The following is a 19,424-nucleotide window of genomic DNA, read 5'->3' on the forward strand; positions in this document are numbered from 1 at the left end:
CTTATGTTCTTTGACCACAGATGAGGTTCCAGAGGATTGGAGAATAGACAATGTTATTCCCTTGTTTAAGAAAGGAAGCAGGGATAATCCAGGAAATTATAGGCCAGTGAGCCTGATGTCAGTGGTGGGGAAGCTTTTGGAGAAGATACTGAGGGACAGGATATTTGCACATTTGGAAGAAAATGGACTAGTTAGTGACAGGCAGCATGGTTTTGTACAGGAAAGGTCATGTCTCGCCAACTTGATTGAGTTTTTTGAAGAGGTGACAAAGAAAATTGATGAGGGAAGGGCAGTGGATGTAGTTTATATGGACTTTAGTCAGGCGTTTGACAAGGTCCCACATGGCAGACTGGTACAAAAACTAAAATCACATGGGATTCGGGGTGGGCTGGCTGGATGGATACAGAACTGGCTTGGTTATAGAAGACAGAGAGTAGCGGTGGAAGGGTGTTTTTCAGAATGGAGATCTGTAGCTAGTGGTGTTCCGCAGGAATCAGTGCTGGGGCCTCTGTTGTTTGTGGTATATATAAATGATCTGGAGGAAAATGCAGGTGGTCTGATTAGCAAGTTTGCGGATGACACGAAGATTGATGGAGTTGCTGATAGTGCCGGGGATTGTCAGAGGATACAACAGGAGACTTGGGCACAGAAATGGCAGATGGAGTTTAATCCGGACAAACGCGAGGTGATGCATTTTGGAGGATCAAATTTAGGTGTGAATTATACTGTAAATAGCAGAACCCTTCGGAATATTACCATACACAGGGATCTGGGCGTGCAGGTCCACAGTTCTCTAAAAGTAGCAACACAGGTGGCCAAGGTGATTAAGAAGGCATACAGCATGCTTACCTTCATCAGCCAGGCTATTGAGTACAAGAGTTGGGAAATCATGTTGCAGCTATATAGAACCTTGTTTAGGCTGCATTTGGAGTATTGCATGCAGTTCTGGTCACCACACGACCAGAAGGATGTGGAAGCTTTGGAGAGAGTGCAAAGAAGGTTCACCAGGATGTTGCCTGGTCTCGAGGGCATTGGCTATGAGGAGAGGTTGAATAAACTAGCATTGTTTTCACTTGAAAGACAGAGGCTGAGGGGAGACCTGATAGAGGCCTACAAAATTATGAGAGGCACAGACAGGGTGGATAGTCAAAGGCTTTTTCCCAGGGTGGAAGTGACAATTACAAGGGGGCACAGGTTCAAGGTGAGAGGGGGAAAGTTTAAGGGAGATGTGTGGGGAAGTTTTTCACGCAGGGAGTGGTGGGTGCCTGGAACGCGCTGCCAGAGGAGATGGTGGAATCAGGCACATTAGCAACATTTAAGAGACATCAGGAAGGGTACATGAATAGGGAGGGAATAGAGGGATATGGACCAAGTAAGGGCCGAAGGTTTTGTTTTAGTTTAGTTAGGGCACCATGATCAGCACAGGCTTGGAGGGCTGAAGGGCCTGTTCCTGTGCTGTACTTTTCTTTGTTCTTTGTTGTTTTTTGCCTTCTCTGCCTGTTGGACTGACCTAGGTTTCCTTCTATATCTGACTGAACCTCCCTCCCAACTATTCATCTACTCCGTGTCCCATTTGTTTAAAACCTCCCCAACAGGATAAATCTAGACAATTTACCACTTTGTTGGTTGGCAGTTTAACTATCATTGTCTCCCAGTGCGATGTGGTATCTGTGAATGCTACACCCGCTCATTTAGAAGCATGCTACAGCACTGTGCTAACCTGGCCACAAAAAGGTAGTTGAAAGCTTTATGATACTCAATCTTCATTGTTAATAAAAATATTGAAATACAGTACAGCGTGGACTCAGTATTGGAGGCAGCGAGTTACACAGCTCCCTCGTGGTAAGACTAGGCCTGCAAAAGCCCACGCCACTGATGACATCACTCGTGCATGCTCATAGCTGCTAAAGACATTAGTATGTACGTTCAAATCGGAAGATGCCCACTGTAACACTCCATAACACTGCTTCCCCACTTAATTTCAATTCCCCTTAAGGGAAGAAGCACAATGAGACTCATGTCTCAAGTAAACACCAGTCTTTCAGGAGCTTTGCAACTACCCCGGTGACTCGGGAGACACTGGTGACTCCATAGACACCAGTGAGGCTGGACTTGTGGGCACAGGAATAGGCTGAGTATCTGTGAATGAATGTCCCTCATCCTCTCCTGGAGTAGAGTCCACTGAAAATCTTTGTACATCGGGACCCACCTCCTGTCCAATGTCCACAGCAGCATTTCCTTCTACCGTGTTATCTGGAATTGTTGCTGTCTCTAAGTCACGGTGTAGATGAATGTGATCCTCGTGTCTGCGAACGACTCCTCCATTGGTCAGTTTCACTCCCAAAGATACTGGAGCACTTTGGTTGAGAGTAACTCCAGGCAGCTATTGTTGGTTACTGTCAAAATTCCTCTCATAGAAACTATCATTCAGGTTGAAATGTCTCTCTTCGCCTGGTGGCCATGTCTCTCCTTCTGCTTTTCTGTCTCCTTCCCACTCCCGCTTTAACATCTGGATGTACATAGAACATAGAACAGTACAGCACAGAACAGGCCCTTCGGCCCACGATGTAGTGCCGAGCTTTATCTAAAACCAAGATCAAGCTATCCCACTCCCTATCATCCTGGTGTGCTCCATGTGCCTATCCAATAACCGCTTAAATGTTCCTAAAGTGTCTGACTCCACTATCACTGCAGGCAGTCCATTCTACACCCCAACCACTCTCTGCATAAAGAACCTACCTCTGATATCCTTCCTATATCTCCCACCACGAACCCTTTAGTTATGCCCCCTTGTAATAGCTCCATCCACCCGAGGAAATAGTCTTTGAACGTTCACTCTATCTATCCCCTTCATCATTTTATAAACCTCTATTAAGTCTCCACTCAGCCTCCTCCGCTCCAGAGAGAACAGCCCTAGCTCCCTCAACCTTTCCTCATAAGACCTACCCTCCAAACCAGGCAGCATCCTGGTAAATCTCCTCTGCACTCTTTCCAGCGCTTCCACATCCTTCTTATAGTGAGGTGACCAGAACTGCACACAATATTCCAAATGTGGTCTCACCAAGGTCCTGTACAGTTGCAGCATAACCCCACGGCTCTTAAACTCCAACCCCCTGTTAATAAAAGCTAACACACTATAGGCCTTCTTCACAGCTCTATCCACTTGAGTGGCAACCTTTAGAGATCTGTGGATATGGACCCCAAGATCTCTCTGTTCCTCCACAGTCTTCAGAACCCTACCTTTGACCCTGTAATCCATATTTAAATTAGTCCTACCAAAATGAATCACCTCACATTTATCAGGGTTAAACTCCATCTGCCATTTTTCAGCCCAGTTTTGCATCCTATCTATGTCTCTTTGCAGCCTACAACAGCCCTCCACCTCATCCACTACTCCACCAATCTTGGTGTCATCAGCAAATTTACTGATCCACCCTTCAGCCCCCTCCTCTAAGTCATTAATAAAAATCACAAAGAGCAGAGGACCAAGCACTGATCCCTGTAGCAGATCCAGGTGAGACATTAGCTTCCTACCTATCAATAATTCAGCGAGATAGAGTCCTGCTGTTTGTGGTGTGATCTGATACTGGAACAAGAACGGGAGAGCGTGGTTCCCAAAGTATCAGCTGCTATTCTCCTCAATCCCTCCTTCAGTGTCTGAGCAGCTCATTTGGCGCTGAGTGAAAAAGCTCAGAATGCACATGACGTATTCCATTCCCTCACAGTAAAGTCTTGGAACAAATCACTCGTAAACATTGTACCGTTATCAGAAACTAGAGAATCCAGTTTGATACTTTTTTCTTTTTTTTCTTCTGTTTTGAATTCTAGTTGATGCCTTTGTCGATTTGCAATTCACATAGCTTCATTTGTAATTGAAGTCGAGCTAACTTTACCTGATCACGAACAGGAAGGTCCTTATCCTCCTCAAGGTTCAAGTGCTGACCTTTTAGTTCCTTCTTTCAACTCATTCCCTAATTTCTCCACCGTAGCTGTCACATTAACCATTAGACTATCAGACCAGAAGACATCGGAGCAGAATTAGGCCACTCACACCATCGTGCCTTCTCCGCCATTCAATCATGACTGATATTTTTCTCATCCCCATTCTCCTGCCTTTACCCCATAACCCCTGATCCCCTTATTAATCAAGAACCTATCTATCTTTGTTAACTGTTCAAAGGTACGAACAGACAAACCTTCTCTTTCCAAAAGTGCCTGGGAAAGAAAAGTAGCCATGTCTGTTAGTGCCTTAAAACAGTTAAAGAGTGTCAGAACGTTCAGGGCATCCTGAGGAGTGTGTCAGTATTTAAAGTGTCTCTTGGAGTGTGTCAGTATTTACAGTGTCTCTGGGAGTGTGTCAGTATTTACAGTGTCTCTGGGAGTGTGTCAGTATTTAAAGTGTCTCTTGGAGTGTGTCAGTATTTACAGTGTCTCTGGGAGAGTCAGTATTTCCAGGGTCTCTGGGAGTGTGTCAGTATTTACAGTGTCTCTGGGAGTGTGTCAGTATTTACAGGGTCTCTGGGAGAGTCAGTATTTCCAGGGTCTCTGGGAGTGTGTCAGTATTTCCAGGGTCTTTGGGAGTGTGTCAGTTTTTACATTGTCTCTGGGAGTTTGTCAGTATTTACAGGGTCTCTGGGAGTGTGTCAGTATTTACAGTGTCTCTGGGAGTGTGTCAGTATTTCCAGGGTCTCTGGGAGTGTGTCAGTATTTACAGTGTCTATGGGAGTGTGTCAGTATTTACAGGGTCTCTGGGAGTGTGTCAGTATTTACATTGTCTCTGGGAATTTGTCAGTATTTACAGTGTCTCTGGGAGTGTGTCAGTATTTACAGGGTCTCTGGGAGTGTGTCAGTATTTACAGTGTCTCTGGGAGTGTGTCAGTATTTACATTGTCTCTGGGAGTGTGTCAGTATTTACAGGGTCTCTGGGAGTGTGTCAGTATTTACAGTGTCTCTGGGAGTGTGTCAGTATTTACAGTGTCTCTGGGAGTATGTCAGTATTTACAGTGTCTCTGGGAGTGTGTCAGTATTTACATTGTCTCTGGGAGTGTGTCAGTATTTACAGGGTCTCTGGGAATTTGTCAGTATTTACAGTGAATCTGGGAGTGTGTCAGTATTTACAGTGAATCTGGGAGTGTGTCAGTATTTACAGGGTCTCTGGGAGTGTGTCAGTATTTAGAGGGTCTAAGGGTCGTGTCAGTATTTACAGTGTCTCTGGGAGTGTGTCAGTATTTACAGTGTCTCTGGGAGTGTGTCAGTATTTACAGTGTCTCTGGGAGTGTGTCAGTATTTACAGTGTCTCTGGGAGTGTGTCAGTATTTACAGTGTCTCTGGGAGTGTCAGTATTTACAGGGTCTCTGGGAGTGTGTCAGTATTTACAGTGTCTCTGGGAGTGTGTCAGTATTTACAGTGTCTCTGGGAGTGTCAGTATTTACAGGGTCTCTGGGAGTGTGTCAGTATTTACAGTGTCTCTGGGAGTGTGTCAGTATGCACAGGGTCTTAGGGTTTTGTCAGTATTTTCAGGGTGTTTCTTGTGGGCCTGCAAGGCCTACATCTGTTCTTCATGTGTGATAATAATGTGTGCCTAATTGATGAAATCTGTACCAGGATGTGATATCATCAGGATCTGGGTGAATAGACTGGGGACTGTGAGCCACTCCTAACTTTACCCTCGACTGGGACTAAGCCCAACTCTTTTTGTTTTTCTCTTAGCAGAGATGAATGGGACCAATCACTCAATGACTGCAATCAGCAGAGCTTCATCCACCCCCAATGGGTTCAGCAATGGCCCTGCCACCTCAACCACCGCCTCTCTCAGTAACCAGCAGTTGCCTCCCGCCTGTGGAGCCAGACAACTCTGCAAACTGAAGCGTTTCTTGACTACGCTGCAGCAGTTCGCCAATGATCTATCTCCAGATATCGGAGAGCGTGTGAGGAGCTTGGTGTTGGGTCTTGTGGTAGGTAGTTCCTTGATCTTAATTGAGCAATCCTCAGCAGATCTTTAGCTCAGAATTGGACTTTTCTGTAATTCTCTGAGGACAGTGTGACACAGACCCATTATAATTGGAATACTGGAACCAGTTCCTGTTTTACTTGGAATTTATTAAACTTGAATTCTTCCATACTGCTTGTAGGTGTCTGTATTCTGGCACCAGTTCTCTAATTTCACTCAGTTAATGAAACCTGTTTCCCTTCGATGTTGCATTTGACCCTGAGATGAGCTCCCAGCCACAGATCTGCAAGATTACAAAGACTGCCTGTTTTAACTCCCTGACTCTGCCCTGTCTCATCTGCCACTGAAATCCTCACCCTTGCACTTAAATGTATTCTCTGGATTTGAGTATTCTAATGCTAGCCTCACTATTCCCACCTTCTGTAAACTTGAAGTCATCCAAAACTCTATACTGAGCATGTTTTTGCTTCTATCAACTACTGTCCACCCATCATTCCTGACCTACACAGGCTCCGACTTAAACAATACTTTGATCTCCCATCCCCATCTCTCTACTTTCCCCCAGCAACACAACCCTCCGAGATAATCGCACTCCTCCATTTCTCGCCTCTCGAGCATCTTTGATTTTAATAGTTAAGCTGCCTGGATCCTAAACTGTGGAATTTCCTCCCTAAAGATCTCCACCCCTACTTTTCTTTTATCTTTTAAGACATTCCTTAAAACGCACATAGAACCATAGAAAATTACATCTTTGACCAAGCTTTTGGTAATCTTCCCTGATGTCTCTTGTGTCGCTCTGGGTCATATTTTGCTTGATAATGGTCCTGTGGAAGCATTTTGGGATGTTTTAAAGGTGTTATCCAATTAGAGGCTGATTTTTATTTGGCAGGACCAGCATTTGTTGCCCATCCCTAATTCCCCTTAAAGTTAACGACTTGATGGACCATTTCAGAGCCAACCACATTGCTGTGGCTCTGGAGTCACATGTCGGCCAGACCAGGTGAGGACGGCAGATTTCCTTCCCTAAAGGACATTAATGAACCAGATGAGTTTTTACAGAATTACTGAAACAATTCCAGATTTATTCATTGAATTTCAATTTAGCAGCTGCTGTGGTGGAATTTGAATGTGGAGATGCCGGCGTTGGACTGGGGTAAACACAGTAAGAAGTTTAACAACACCAGGTTAAAGTCCAACAGGTTTATTTGGTAGCAAAAGCCACACAAGCTTTCGGAGCTCCAAGCCCCTTCTTCAGGTGAGTGGGAATTCTGTTCACAAACAGGGCAGAGAAAGACACAGACTCAATTTACATGAATAATGGTTGGAATGTGAATACTTACAGCTAATCAAGTCTTTAAGATACAAACAATGTGAGTGGAGAGAGCATCAAGACAGGCTAAAAAGATGTGTATTGTCTCCAGACAGGACAGCCAGTGAAACTCTGCAGTTTCAGGGGAGCACATTTTGGGGAGCACTTCAGCGGTCACGGGCGTTCGGCCTCTGATATTCGGGTAAGCGTTCTCCAAGGCGGCCTTCGCGACACACGACGGCGCAGAGTCGCTGAGCAGAAACTGATAGCCAAGTTCCGCACACACCAGGACGGCCTCAACCGGGATGTTGGGTTCATGTCACATTATTTGTAACCCCCACAGCTTGCCTGGACCTACAGAGTTTCACTGGCTGTCTTGTCTGGAGACAATACACATCTTTTTAGCCTGTCTTGATGCTCTCTCCACTCACATTGTTTGTATCTTAAAGACTTGATTAGCTGTAAGTATTCGCATTCCAACCATTATTCATGTAAATTGAGTCTGTGTCTTTATATGCCCTGTTTGTGAACAGAATTCCCACTCACCTGAAGAAGGGGCTTGGAGCTCCGAAAGCTTGTGTGGCTTTTGCTACCAAATAAACCTGTTGGACTTTAACCTGGTGTTGTTAAACTTCTTACTGTGGAATTTGAACCCAGAGCTTTAGTCAGGGTTTCTGGGTTACTAGTCTAGTGGCATTGCCACGGCAGCACCATCTCCTCTCACCAATGCTGTCATCTGTTGTTATTTTTCTCTCTCCTCTCTATATTTCCCTCCCTTTATTCTCTCTTTTTTCCCCTTTAAACATCTCACTGGCTTACCAATCCCCTGGGCTAACTATTGAATGTCCTGGAGTATTTGCTCCATAGTGGCCAATCAGGAGCAATGGAATGGTGGCTCACAGATCTGAACAAAGAAAATTACAGCACAGGCACAGGCCCTTCAGCCCTCCAAGCCTGCACCGACCATGCTGCCCAACTGAACTAAAGCCCCCTACCCTTCCGGGAACCATATCCCTCCATTCCCATCCTATTCATGTATTTGTCCAGGCGCCCCTTAAAAATCTGCTTCCACTACCTCCCCCGGCAGTGAGTTCCAGGCACCCACCACCCTCCTTTAAACCTTGCCCCTCACACTTTCAACCTATGCCCCCCTAGTAATTGACTCTTCCACCCTGGGAAAAAGCTTCTGACTATCCACTCTGTCCATACCCCTCGTAATCTTGTAGACTTCTATCAGATCACCCCTCAACCTCCGTCGTTCCAGTGAGAACAAACCAAGTTTCTCCAAACTCTCCTCATAGTTAATGCTCCCCATAGAACATAACAGCGCAGTACAGGCCCTTCGGCCCTCGATGTTGCGCTGACCTGTGAAACCAATCTAAAGCCCATCTAACCTACACTATTCCAATATCATCCATATGTTTATCCAATGACCATTTAAATGCCCTTAATGTTGCCGAGTCCACTACTGTTGCAGGCAGGGCATTCCACGCCCTTACTACCCAACATTCCTGGTAAATCTTTTCTGTACCCTCTCCAAAGCTTCCACATCCTTCCGGTAGTGTAGCGACCAGAATTGAACACTATATTCCAAATGCAGCCTAACTAAGGTTCTATAAAGCTGCAACATGACTTGCCAATTTTTAAACTCAGTGCCCCGGCCGATTAAGGCAAGCATGCCATATGCCTTCTTGATTACCTTCTCTGCTTGCTCCTGTTCTCTGTTGTTGTTAAGATGGATGAGTATCTGGGTGGAACATGTTTCACTGTCAATAATTCATCAACTCAAATACACTACTGATGTCCAGCTCAAAACGTAACCATGGCCATTTGAGTGGGGCAATTTTGTCGTTCTGCTTCCCCTGACACATACTGCCATGAAATTCCTCAGTGATGTGAAGAAACTGAAAGTTTGAGTCCCTCCCTTCAATATCCTCCTTCCTCCCACTCGCCCATGACTCCTTCCAATTCTCACTCCTCCCAGTCTCCCCTCCTCCCTCTCACACAAGTGTCCATTCTCATTCCCACCACCGTCATACTCGCCCCATTTCCTCTCTGCCCCTCCTCTGCCCCTCATAACATCTTTGTGCCTCTCTCTGCCATCTCCATCGCTGCCCCTCTATACCCCTCTCACATCCTTTCTTTCCCTCTCTCCTTTCCCTCTGTAGCTCAACCCCATTAAGCCCCCAAACCTCCTCTATGCTCCCCTCACCCTCCTATGCTTCCTTAGCCCCTCTATCCACCCTTACTCTCTCTGCCCCCCATAACTCTTCTATTGGCACACTCACTTTTCACCGCCCCCCCCCCCCCCCCCCCCCTCACCCCACCAGTCTCCTCCAACACCTTCCCTCCCCTGTTCCTTCCATTACACCAAGAGTATTCCATCACACCCCAGACTTGTGCCTTGTAGATGGTGGGCAGGCTTTGGGGAGTCAGGTGGGGGGTTGTTCCCCCCCTCCACTCTGCCCTTTCCCCCTCACTCTCTCCCCCTCCCCACAGTCCATCCCCTGCCCTCTCCTGCCTCCGCCCTCCCCGTTCCCTTCCTTCTCTTCCTCTCTCCCCCCACTATCAACATGAAGTCCATTACTCCTTCCTCATTATTTACTCTACTTCCAAGTTCCATATTACCTGCAAATTTTGAAATTGTGCCCTGTACTCACAAGCCCAAGTCATGGATCTATATCAGAAATGGCAATGATTCTGAACATCAGTGTGTACCTCTTTCCAATCCATCCTCCACAACATTGGTTTCTATCTCATGGTGGCACAGTGGTTAGTTCTGCTGCCTCACAGCACCAGGGTTCCAGGTTCAATTCCGGCCTCGGGTCACTGTCTGTGCGGAGTCTACACGTTCTCCCTGTGTCTGTGTGGGTTTCCTCCGGGTGCTTCAGTTTCCTCCAAAGATGTGCGGGTTAGGTTGATTGGCCACGCTAAATTAACCCTGGTGTCAGGGGGATTAGAGGGTAAATGCATAGGGTTATGAGGATAGGGCCTGGGTGGGATTGTGGTTGGTACAGACTTGATGGGCCGGATGGTCTCCTTCTGCACTGTAGGGATTCTATGGATTCTATCCGTGAGCCAATGTTGGCTTCATGCTGCTACTATCCCCTTGATTCCATGGGCTTCAGTTTTGCGAACAGGCTAATATGTGGTACTTTATCAAACACCTTGTCCATCTACACATCAGAGGTACCGTCTCTACCACCTCATCCAGATTAGTCAAACACCATTTTCCCTAAACAAATCGATGCTGTCTTTCTTTTATTAGCCCAGGCTCATAAGTGGTTGTTAATCTTCTTCTGGATGTTAGTTTCTAAAATCTTCCCCACTGATGGACCTGAAACTAACTGCCTTGTCATTGCTGGGTTTATCCTTCTCTCCTTTCTTTGAACAAGGGAGTAACAATTGCAATCTTTCATTGCTTTGTCGCTGAATAAGATTGAAAAATACTGATCTGTATCATGGAAATTTCTATTCTTCTCTCAGCGACCTGGAATACTCTGTCTCCCTCTCCACCCTGCCTCCCACCATTTGTTTGTTGTGAATTGTATCTCAGTGTGTTCCAGCTGTATCGCAGTCTAACCATTTATTTTTCATTGAAGAAGTATACATTTCAGACCCATGTTGTGCTCAATGTGTCAGGTGGTCCAGCTCTTTATCAGCTGGAGAAGCTATTTGTCATGTGGTTCTCAGTATATCTTTAATATATCTCTGTGTTACAATGCTGATGCGCTCTGTAGATGTATTCCTGATGTCAAGATGTGGCTGCTTTTGATATCTGAGCTAATTACGTTATTTTCATGTGTCGCAGAATTCCACCTGGACCATTGAGCTGTTTCATTCAAAGCTGCAAGAAGCAACAAACTTCCCCCTGAGACCTTTTGTCATTCCTTTTCTGAAGGTAGGGAGCAACCTCATTTTATCCTCTGTCCTGGGTAAGGTGCTGCTTTTAAGGTATGATATTTGTCTTCTTGTAATTTTGAGAGTATCAGAACTGTGTAGATGCTGAGGAATGTAATATTAGTTTGAGTGCCTCAAAGTCGTAAAGGAGCAGTTTGAACTTTGTGCTGAACCCCTGCTTTCTCCTCACATGGAGCACCCACTTTCTCTTTCCCACACTCTGCCACTTCTGTCTCTGACTCTTTCCATCTGTGTCCTCCTTCCTCACACACTGAATCCCAGATTTGTTACGGTGCAGAAGGAGGCCATTTGGCCCAACGTGTCTGAACTGGCTCTCCAAAAAGCATCATGACTTAGTGCCATTCCTCTGCCTTTTCCCCATAACCCTTGTTTCTATTCAAATAATTATCTAATTCTCTCTGGAATGCCTGATTGAAGTTGCTTCCACTACATTTCCAGGCAGTGCATTTCAGACCTCAACCACTCGCTGTGTGAAAAAGTTTTTTCTTGCATCACATTTGCTTCTTTTGCAAATCACTTTCAATCTGTGCCCTCTCATTCTTAATCCTTTTCCGAGCAGGAACAGTTTATCTCTGTCTACTCTGTCCAGCCCCCTCATGATTTTGAACATCTCTATCAAATCTCCTCGTAGCCTTCTTCTCTCTCCAAGGGGAACAATCCCAACCTCTCCAATCTATCCACATAGCTAAAGTTTCTCATCACTGGAACCATTCTTGTAAACCTTTTCTGCACTTTCCCCAATGTGTTCACATCCTTCCGATAGTGTGGCGCCAAGAACTGTGCACAGTATTCCAGCTGAGGTCTAACTAGTGTCTTGTATAAATTCAGCATAACCTCCTTGCTTGTTGTATTCTATGCTGCTATTAATCAGGCAAAGGATACTATAAACTTTATTAACTGCTCTCTTCACCTGTCCTGCCACCTTCAATGATCAATGCACAGATACACCCAGCTCCCTCTGCTCCTGCTCTCCTTTAAGAATTTTACCTTTGATTTTATATTGTCTATTCATGTTTTTCCTATCAAAATGCATCACCTCACACTTCTCCGCCTTAAACTTCATCTGCTACCTGTCCACGCCCCACTTTTTCCTATCTCGCCTTGGTTTCTAACTCACTCTTTCTGCTTTCTAGTCCCCCATTGTCTCTGCTTCTCTTCCTTTAAGAACATGAGAAATACGAGTTGGATTAGGCCATTTAGCTCTTCAAGCCTACTCTGCCGTTTAGTATGGGGCGGCACTGTGGTTAGCACTGCTGCCTCACAGAGCCAGGGACAGGGGTTCGATTCCTGGCTTGGGTCACTGTCTGTGTGGAGTCTGCACATTCTCCCCGTTCTGCGTGGGTTTCCTCCGGGTGCTCCAGTTTCCTCCCACAGTCCAAAAGACGTGTTGGTTAGGTACATTGGCCATGCTAAATTCTCCCTCAGTGTACCCGAACAGGCGCCGGAGTGTGGCAACTAGGGGATTTTCACAGTAACTTCATTACAGTAAGCCCACTTGTGACACTAATAAATAAACTTCAAGTAAAAAAAACTTGATCATGGCTGATCTTCTATCTTAATAGCATTAGTCGCACTATCTCCATATCCCTTAATTTTGTTAGGCTCAATAGGAGACAATCACCAGGCAGGAGTGTTCCCCGATAGGAAGGGTCACGGGCATTCAGCCTCCGATTTTCAGTAAGCGTTCTCCAAGGCGGCCTTCAAGACACACGACAACGCAGAATCGTCGAGCAGAGACTGATAGCCAAGTTCCACACACATGAGGACGGCCTCAACCGGGATCTTAGGTTCATGTCACACTACCTGTAACCCCCACCATTTGGCCTGGGCTTGCAAAATCTCACTAACTGTCCTGGCTTGAGACAATACACACCTCTTTAACCTGTGCTTAACCCTCTCTCCATTGGGCATTGTCTGCACCTGTAAAGACTTGCATTCCAACCATTATCGATAATAATGTCTATATATGCCCTGTTTATGAACCCAACTCTCCACTCACCTGATGAAGGGGCAGCGCTCCAAAAGCTTGTGCTACCAAATAAACCTGTTGGACTTTAACCTGGTGTTGTGAGACTTCTTACTATGCCCATCCCATCCAATGCCGGCATCTCCACATCATTGTTAGGCTTGTGGCAGTCTTCAGTCCTGTAAGGCATAGGTTTGCACGGTGGTGGTCAGCTTTGAGTTAAACATTGCCTGGTGTGCTTCAGGAGCCCCACTCTGCCATGCCAGCCTCTGTTACATATTGTGCAGAGTAAGACAGTAGGCTGACAAGGTGCACGATTCAATAGCCTGTTTTCTCTGGACCCTCTATTCATCCAGCTGAGCTTTTTGTTACTGCTCACCTCTTCCTATGCCCTTCCAAACAGTCAGCCTGCAGAGGTTATGGCTGTGACCAGCCTGTGTCTCTCAGTTGTCAGTGATGATGTCTGCCATCTTCATATCCCACTTGCCGATGTAATTGTCGAAGAGGAATGGACACCCAGGAGGTCGTGACCCAGTGGCTATTTCCTACATATACAAACAGTATATGGTAGCACAGTGGTTAGCACTGCTGCTTCACAGCTCCAGGGTCCTGGGTTCGATTCCCGGCTCGGTTCACTGTCTGTGTGGAGTTTGCACATTCTCCTCGTGTCTGCGTGGGTTTCCTCCGGGTGCTCCGGTTTCCTCCCACAATCCAAAGATGTGCGGGTTAGGTTGATTGGCCAGGTTAAAAATTGCCCCTTAGAGTCCTGAGATGCGTAGGTTAGAGGGATTAGTGGGTAAAATATGTGGGGGTAGGACCTGGGTGGGATTGTGGTCGGTGTAGACTCGATGGGCTGAATGGCCTCATTCTGCACTGTAGGGTTTCTATGATTTCTATGATCTATGAGTACTGACCTCAGGCTTGAATATACTGAACATAAGAACATAAGAAATAGGAGCAGGACTAGGCCATCTAGCCCCTCGAGCCTGCCCCGCCATTCAATAAGATCATGGCTGATCTGAAGTGGATCAGACACTCCAGAGCTCCAGCGCTCCCTCCGTTTTTAGCTGCCTGGACCTCTCTTTTCTTTTTGACCAATCCCTCAATTTCCCTGGTTACCCACGGTTCTCGAATCCTACCCTTCCTCTCCTTCTTTTTTACAGGCACATGCCTGTCTTGCAGCCCTAACAACTGTTCCTTAAAAGACTCCCACATGCCAGATGTGGATTTACCCTCAAACAGCCTCTCCCAATCAACAGCTGCCAATTTCTGCCTAATCCCACTAAAGTTAGCCTTCCCCCAAGGACTGAACATCTGCAGTTCTTTGAGGTCTAGAGTTCCAACACTTTATCTCTTTGTGTTTCTCTCTCTCCTGTCTCCAGTTTTCCTTTTCTCTCATCTCCTCCTGCTTTCCTCCTCCCAGTGGTGATGTTGCAGTGCCCCCGCTGCCAGGAGGATGTCATTACAATGTGACAAGCTGACAAAGATAGTTTCCATCATGAATATTGAATCGGGAATTAAGGTGGAAACCAAGAGGAAAGTTTATGATCTTGAGAGAGATTTTTCCGGCACAGGATAGTGGATGTTGAAGAACATCTTCAAAAGATTTTTTTGGGTTACTTAATGTCTTAATGGTCACTGAAAGTGGCAATGCAGGTGCAGAAGGTAGTCAAGAAGGCATACAGCATGCTTGCCTTCATCGGCCGGGGTATTGAGTTTTAAAATTGGCAAGTCATGTTGACGCTTTATAGAACCTTAGTGAGGCCGCACTTGGAATATAGTGTTCAATTCTGGTCGCCACACTACCAGAAGGATGTGGAGGCTTTGGAGAGGGTACAGAAAAGGATGTTGCCTGTTATGGAGGGCATTAGCTACGAGGAGAGGTTGGAGAAACTTGGTTTGTTCTCACTGGAGTGACGGAGGTTGAGGGGAGACCTGATAGAAGTCTACAAGATTATGAGAGGCATGGACAGAGTGGTTATCAGAAGCTTTTTCCCAGGGTGGAAATGTCAGTTACTAAGGGGCATAGGTTTAAGGTGCAAGGAGCAAGTTCTAAAAGAGATGTACGAGGCAGATTTTTTACACAGAGAGCAGTGGGTGCCTGAAACTCGTTGGCGGGGGAGGTAGTGGAAGCGGATACGGTAGTGAGTTTTAAGGGGCATCTTGACAAGTACATGAATGAGATGGGAATAGAGGGATATGGTCCCTGGAAGCGTAGGGGGTTTTAGTTAAGTCGGGCAGCATGGTTGGTGCAGACTTGGAAGGCCAAAGGGCCTGTTCCTGTGCTGTAATTTTCTTTGTTCTTTTGTCTTTCAAAGAAGCAAAATTAATATCTGTTTTGAATGTGGATTAAGGGTGAGTAAGAGGGTAACAGTACGATTAGATGATTTCAGGGCAGATTGTAAAGAATAGGTGGGTGGTGATTGAGCCTGCGTGGAACAAATCTCCTGTATGCTCTAGATGAGGCAGGCTGGACCAGATGGCCTTTCCTCACTCTGGTCTTTATTTTTATTATGTTTCTTTCAGGCCAATCTGCCACTATTACAACAGGAACTTCTATATTGTGCTCGTCTTGCAAAGCAAACACCAGCTCAGTATCTGGCCCAGCATGAACAGTTGCTTCTCAATGGCAATTGCACCTCATCCATTGACTCCTCTGAAATCCTGCTGGAAGTGAATGAAAATGGTAAACGAAAGACCCCTGACAGGTGGGTGTGGCATCACCTTCCATCCTGAGGCTACCTGCACTTTCTATTTATGAATGTCTCAAGGCAGAGCAGAAAGCTGTTACTTCTTTTTAATTCATTCATAGGATGTGGGTGTCGCTGGCTGGGCCAGTATTTATTGCCCATTCCGAGGGCAATTAAGAGTCAACCACATTGCTATGGATCTGGAGTCACCAAAGTCTCCAGCAGTGTTATGTTGTGACACCATGTCCATTGTTACCCATACTTCTGCATTTGTATAGGCCCATAATCCTTTAAACTAGGAGAGGCGATAGTCCAGTGGTATTATCACTAGATTATTAATCCAGAAACTCAGTTCATGTTCTGGGGACCCGGGTTTGAATCCTGCCACAGCAGATGGTGAAATTTGAATTCAGTAAAAAATATCTGGAATTAAGAATCTACTGATGACCATGAAACCATTGCCAATTGTCGTAAAAACCTATCTGGTTCATTAATGTCCTTTAGGGAAGGAAATCTGCCAACCTTACCTGGTCTGGCCTACATGTGACTCCAGACCCCATCAATGTAGTTGACTCTCAACTGCTCTCTGAACTAGGGCAACTCGGGATGGGCAATAAATGCTGGCCAGCCAGCGATGCCCCTGTCCCACAAATGAATAAAAAACTAGCACTGCTTTGCTGCGGATATTTTTATTGGTTAGGGTTGATTATGGACATTCTGATATCTCCCATTGATTTCTGACAATATAAACATTCGGCAAAATGATGGGAACGGGAGGAGGCCTTTTGGAAGCTCCTTGAGCTTGTTCCACACCATTTGTTTCAGTATCTTAACTCCATCCACTTGCCTTCGATCCATAAGACTTTTAAATCCTTAACCAACAAAATCTATCCACCCCAGTCTTGAAATGAGGCCCTCAGCCTCAGCACCTTTTTTTGGAGGTGAGAATTGCAGATTTCTCTGACCCTGTGTGAAGAAGCGCTTCCTAACATTACCCCTGAATGGCCTGCCTCCAATTTTCAGGTTAAGCCCCTTTTGTTCTGGATTCCTGCACCAAAGTGTTTCTCTCTATCCATCCTAGCAAATCTTTCATCTTCTTAAATGCCTTTAAATTTCTCCACTTGAGGGGAATACAGACCTAGTCTAATAAAAGCAAATTACTGCGGATGCTGGAATCTGAAACCAAAAGAGAAAACGCTGGAAAATCTCAGCAGGTCTGGCAGCATCAGTAAGGAGAGAAAAGAGCTGACGTTTCGAGCCCAGATGATCCTGTGTCAAAGCTTTGACAAAGGGTCAAGTGGACTCGAAATGTCAGCTCTTTACAGACCTAGTTTATGCCAGTTCTCAAACTTAGTTTGTTGAAGGACTATTTTTCAAATGGATTAGTAATAATAGACCCCAATTTAAATTATAACACTTTATCTTACCCATAACATGAAAGTGCTGCCTGTGTGGTTTGTTTTAATAATGATTTTTTAAAGAAACAAATATTGATGAATAGGTATCAGTGGGAGGGATATGCTTGCTTCTCATTGCTGTGTTTTGTCTGTTCTTGGTATGATGTTTGACAATGGCACTGGTAAATCATTTTCCACTTGCTGCTGGAAGATGTACTTGTTTTTACTGCTGCCGTAGTCGAAAATTATGTTCCTTAATGTTCATTATTTATAGAGTTAACAACACATCATTGTGCCTTATATATGCGCATTTAGAATTGAATAATCTCATTAGCGATAGACAGCATGGTTTTGTACGAGGGAGGTCATGCCTCACAAATTTGGTTGAGTTTTTTGAGGAGGTGACAAAAACGATTGACGAGGGAAGGGCCGTGGATGTAGTCTATATGGATTTTAGTAAAGCGTTTGACAAGGTCCCTCATGGCAGGCTGGTGCAAAAGGTTAAATCTCACGGGATAAAAGGTGAGCTCGCTAGATGGGTGGAGAACTGGCTTAGCCATAGAAGACAGAGGGTAGTAGTGGAGGGGTCTTTTTCCATAGGTCTGTGACTAGTGGAGTTCCGCAGGGCTCTGTACTGGGACCTCTGCTGTTTGTGATATATATAAATGATTTGGAGGAAGATGTAGCTGGTGTGATCAGTAAGTTTGCGGACGACACAAAGATTGCTGGAGTTGCGGATAGTGATGAACGTTGTCAGAGAATACAGCAGGATATAGATAGGCTGGAACATTGGGCCGAGAAATGGCAGATGTAATTTAATGATGTGGAGATGCCGGCGTTGGACTGGGGTGAACACAGTAAGAGTTTTAACAACTCGGAACAAGACTGTTCTCTTCCTGTGGGGGAACACTTCAGCAGTCACGCATTCAGCCTCTGATCTTCAGGTAAGCGTTCTCCAAGGCGGCCTTCACGTCACACGACAGCGCAGAGTCACTGAGCAGAAACTGATAGCCAAGTTCCGCACACATGAGGACGGCCTAAACCGGGATGTTGGATTTTTGTCACATTATCAGTAACCCCCACAGCTTGCCTCCTGAACTTGCAGGCTGTCCTGTCTGGAGACAATACACATCTTTTTAACCTGTGCTTAATGCTCCCTCCACCCACATTGTCTGTATCTTTAAGATCTGGTTGGCTGTAGGGATTCGCATTCTAATCAGTATTCTGTAACTTGATTTTGTATCTCTGTGCCCTGTTTGAGAGCACATTTCCACTCCATCTGACGAAGGAGCAGCGCTCCGAAAGCTAATGGTATTTGCTACCAAATAAACCTGTTGGACTTTAACCTGGTGTTGTTAAAACTCTTACTAGATGGAATTTAATCCAGATAAATGCTAAGTGATGCATTTCGGTAGATCTAATGTAAGGGGGAGCTATACAATAAATGGCAGAACCATCAGGAGTATAGGCACACAGAGGGACCTGGGTGTACAAGTCCACAGATCCTTAAAGGTGGCAGCACAGGTGGAGAGGGTGGTGAAGAAGGCATATGGCATTCTTGCCCTTATTGGACGGGGCATAGAATATAAAAGTTGGCATATGATGTTGCGGCTGTATAGAACGTTGGTTAGGCCACATTTGGAATACTGCGTCCAGTTCTGGTCGTCACACTACCAGAAGGACGTGGAGGCTTTGGAGAGAGTACAGAAAAGATTTACCAGGATGTTGCCTGGTATGGAGGGTCTTAGCTATGAGGAGAGATTGGGTAAACTGGGGATGTTCTCCTTGGAAAGACGGAGGATGAGGGGCGACCTAATAGAGGTGTATAAAATTATGAAGGGCATAGATAGGGTGAACAGTGGGAAGCTTTTTCCCAGGTCGGAGGTGACGAACACAAGGGGTCACAGGTTCAAGGTGAGGGGGGCAAGGTTCAACACAGATGTCAGGGGGATGTATTTTACACAGAGGGTGGTGGGGGCCTGGAATGCACTGCCAAGCAAGGTGATTGAGACAGACACGCTGGGATCGTTTAAGACTTATCTAGATAACCACATGAACAGACTGGGAATAGAGGGATACAAACGAATGGTCTGGTTGGGCACATGAGTGGCGCAGACTTGGAGGGCCGAAGGGCCTGTTCCTGTGCTGTATTGTTCTTTGTTCTTTGTTCCTTTTACCCATTCTGAGTCCT

The 19,424-nt window shown here is 45.6% G+C and overlaps 1 protein-coding gene across 15 annotated transcripts in view; it reads left to right on the plus strand.

Annotated features, from left to right (window-relative positions):
* cbfa2t3 (CBFA2/RUNX1 partner transcriptional co-repressor 3) overlaps window positions 1–19,424 on the plus strand; it is a 198,972-nt gene that overhangs the window by 130,220 nt on the left and 49,328 nt on the right. For 9 of the 15 annotated variants that reach the window (XM_078210476.1, XM_078210480.1, XM_078210468.1 and 6 more), the window contains 3 exons: window positions 5,713–5,954; window positions 11,071–11,160; window positions 15,673–15,854. In XM_078210476.1, coding sequence (XP_078066602.1) covers window positions 5,715–5,954; window positions 11,071–11,160; window positions 15,673–15,854 — 512 coding nt within the window. In that variant the 5' untranslated portion in view covers window positions 5,713–5,714. Of the gene's footprint in view, window positions 1–5,709; window positions 5,955–11,070; window positions 11,161–15,672; window positions 15,855–19,424 lie in introns of all 15 variants that reach the window. The other 6 variants (XM_078210474.1, XM_078210472.1, XM_078210477.1 and 3 more) reach the window with 1 other exon arrangement.

The sequence above is a fragment of the Mustelus asterias genome, chromosome 4 (assembly GCF_964213995.1).
Source record: "Mustelus asterias chromosome 4, sMusAst1.hap1.1, whole genome shotgun sequence".
In the NCBI taxonomy this organism is placed as follows: domain Eukaryota; kingdom Metazoa; phylum Chordata; class Chondrichthyes; order Carcharhiniformes; family Triakidae; genus Mustelus; species Mustelus asterias.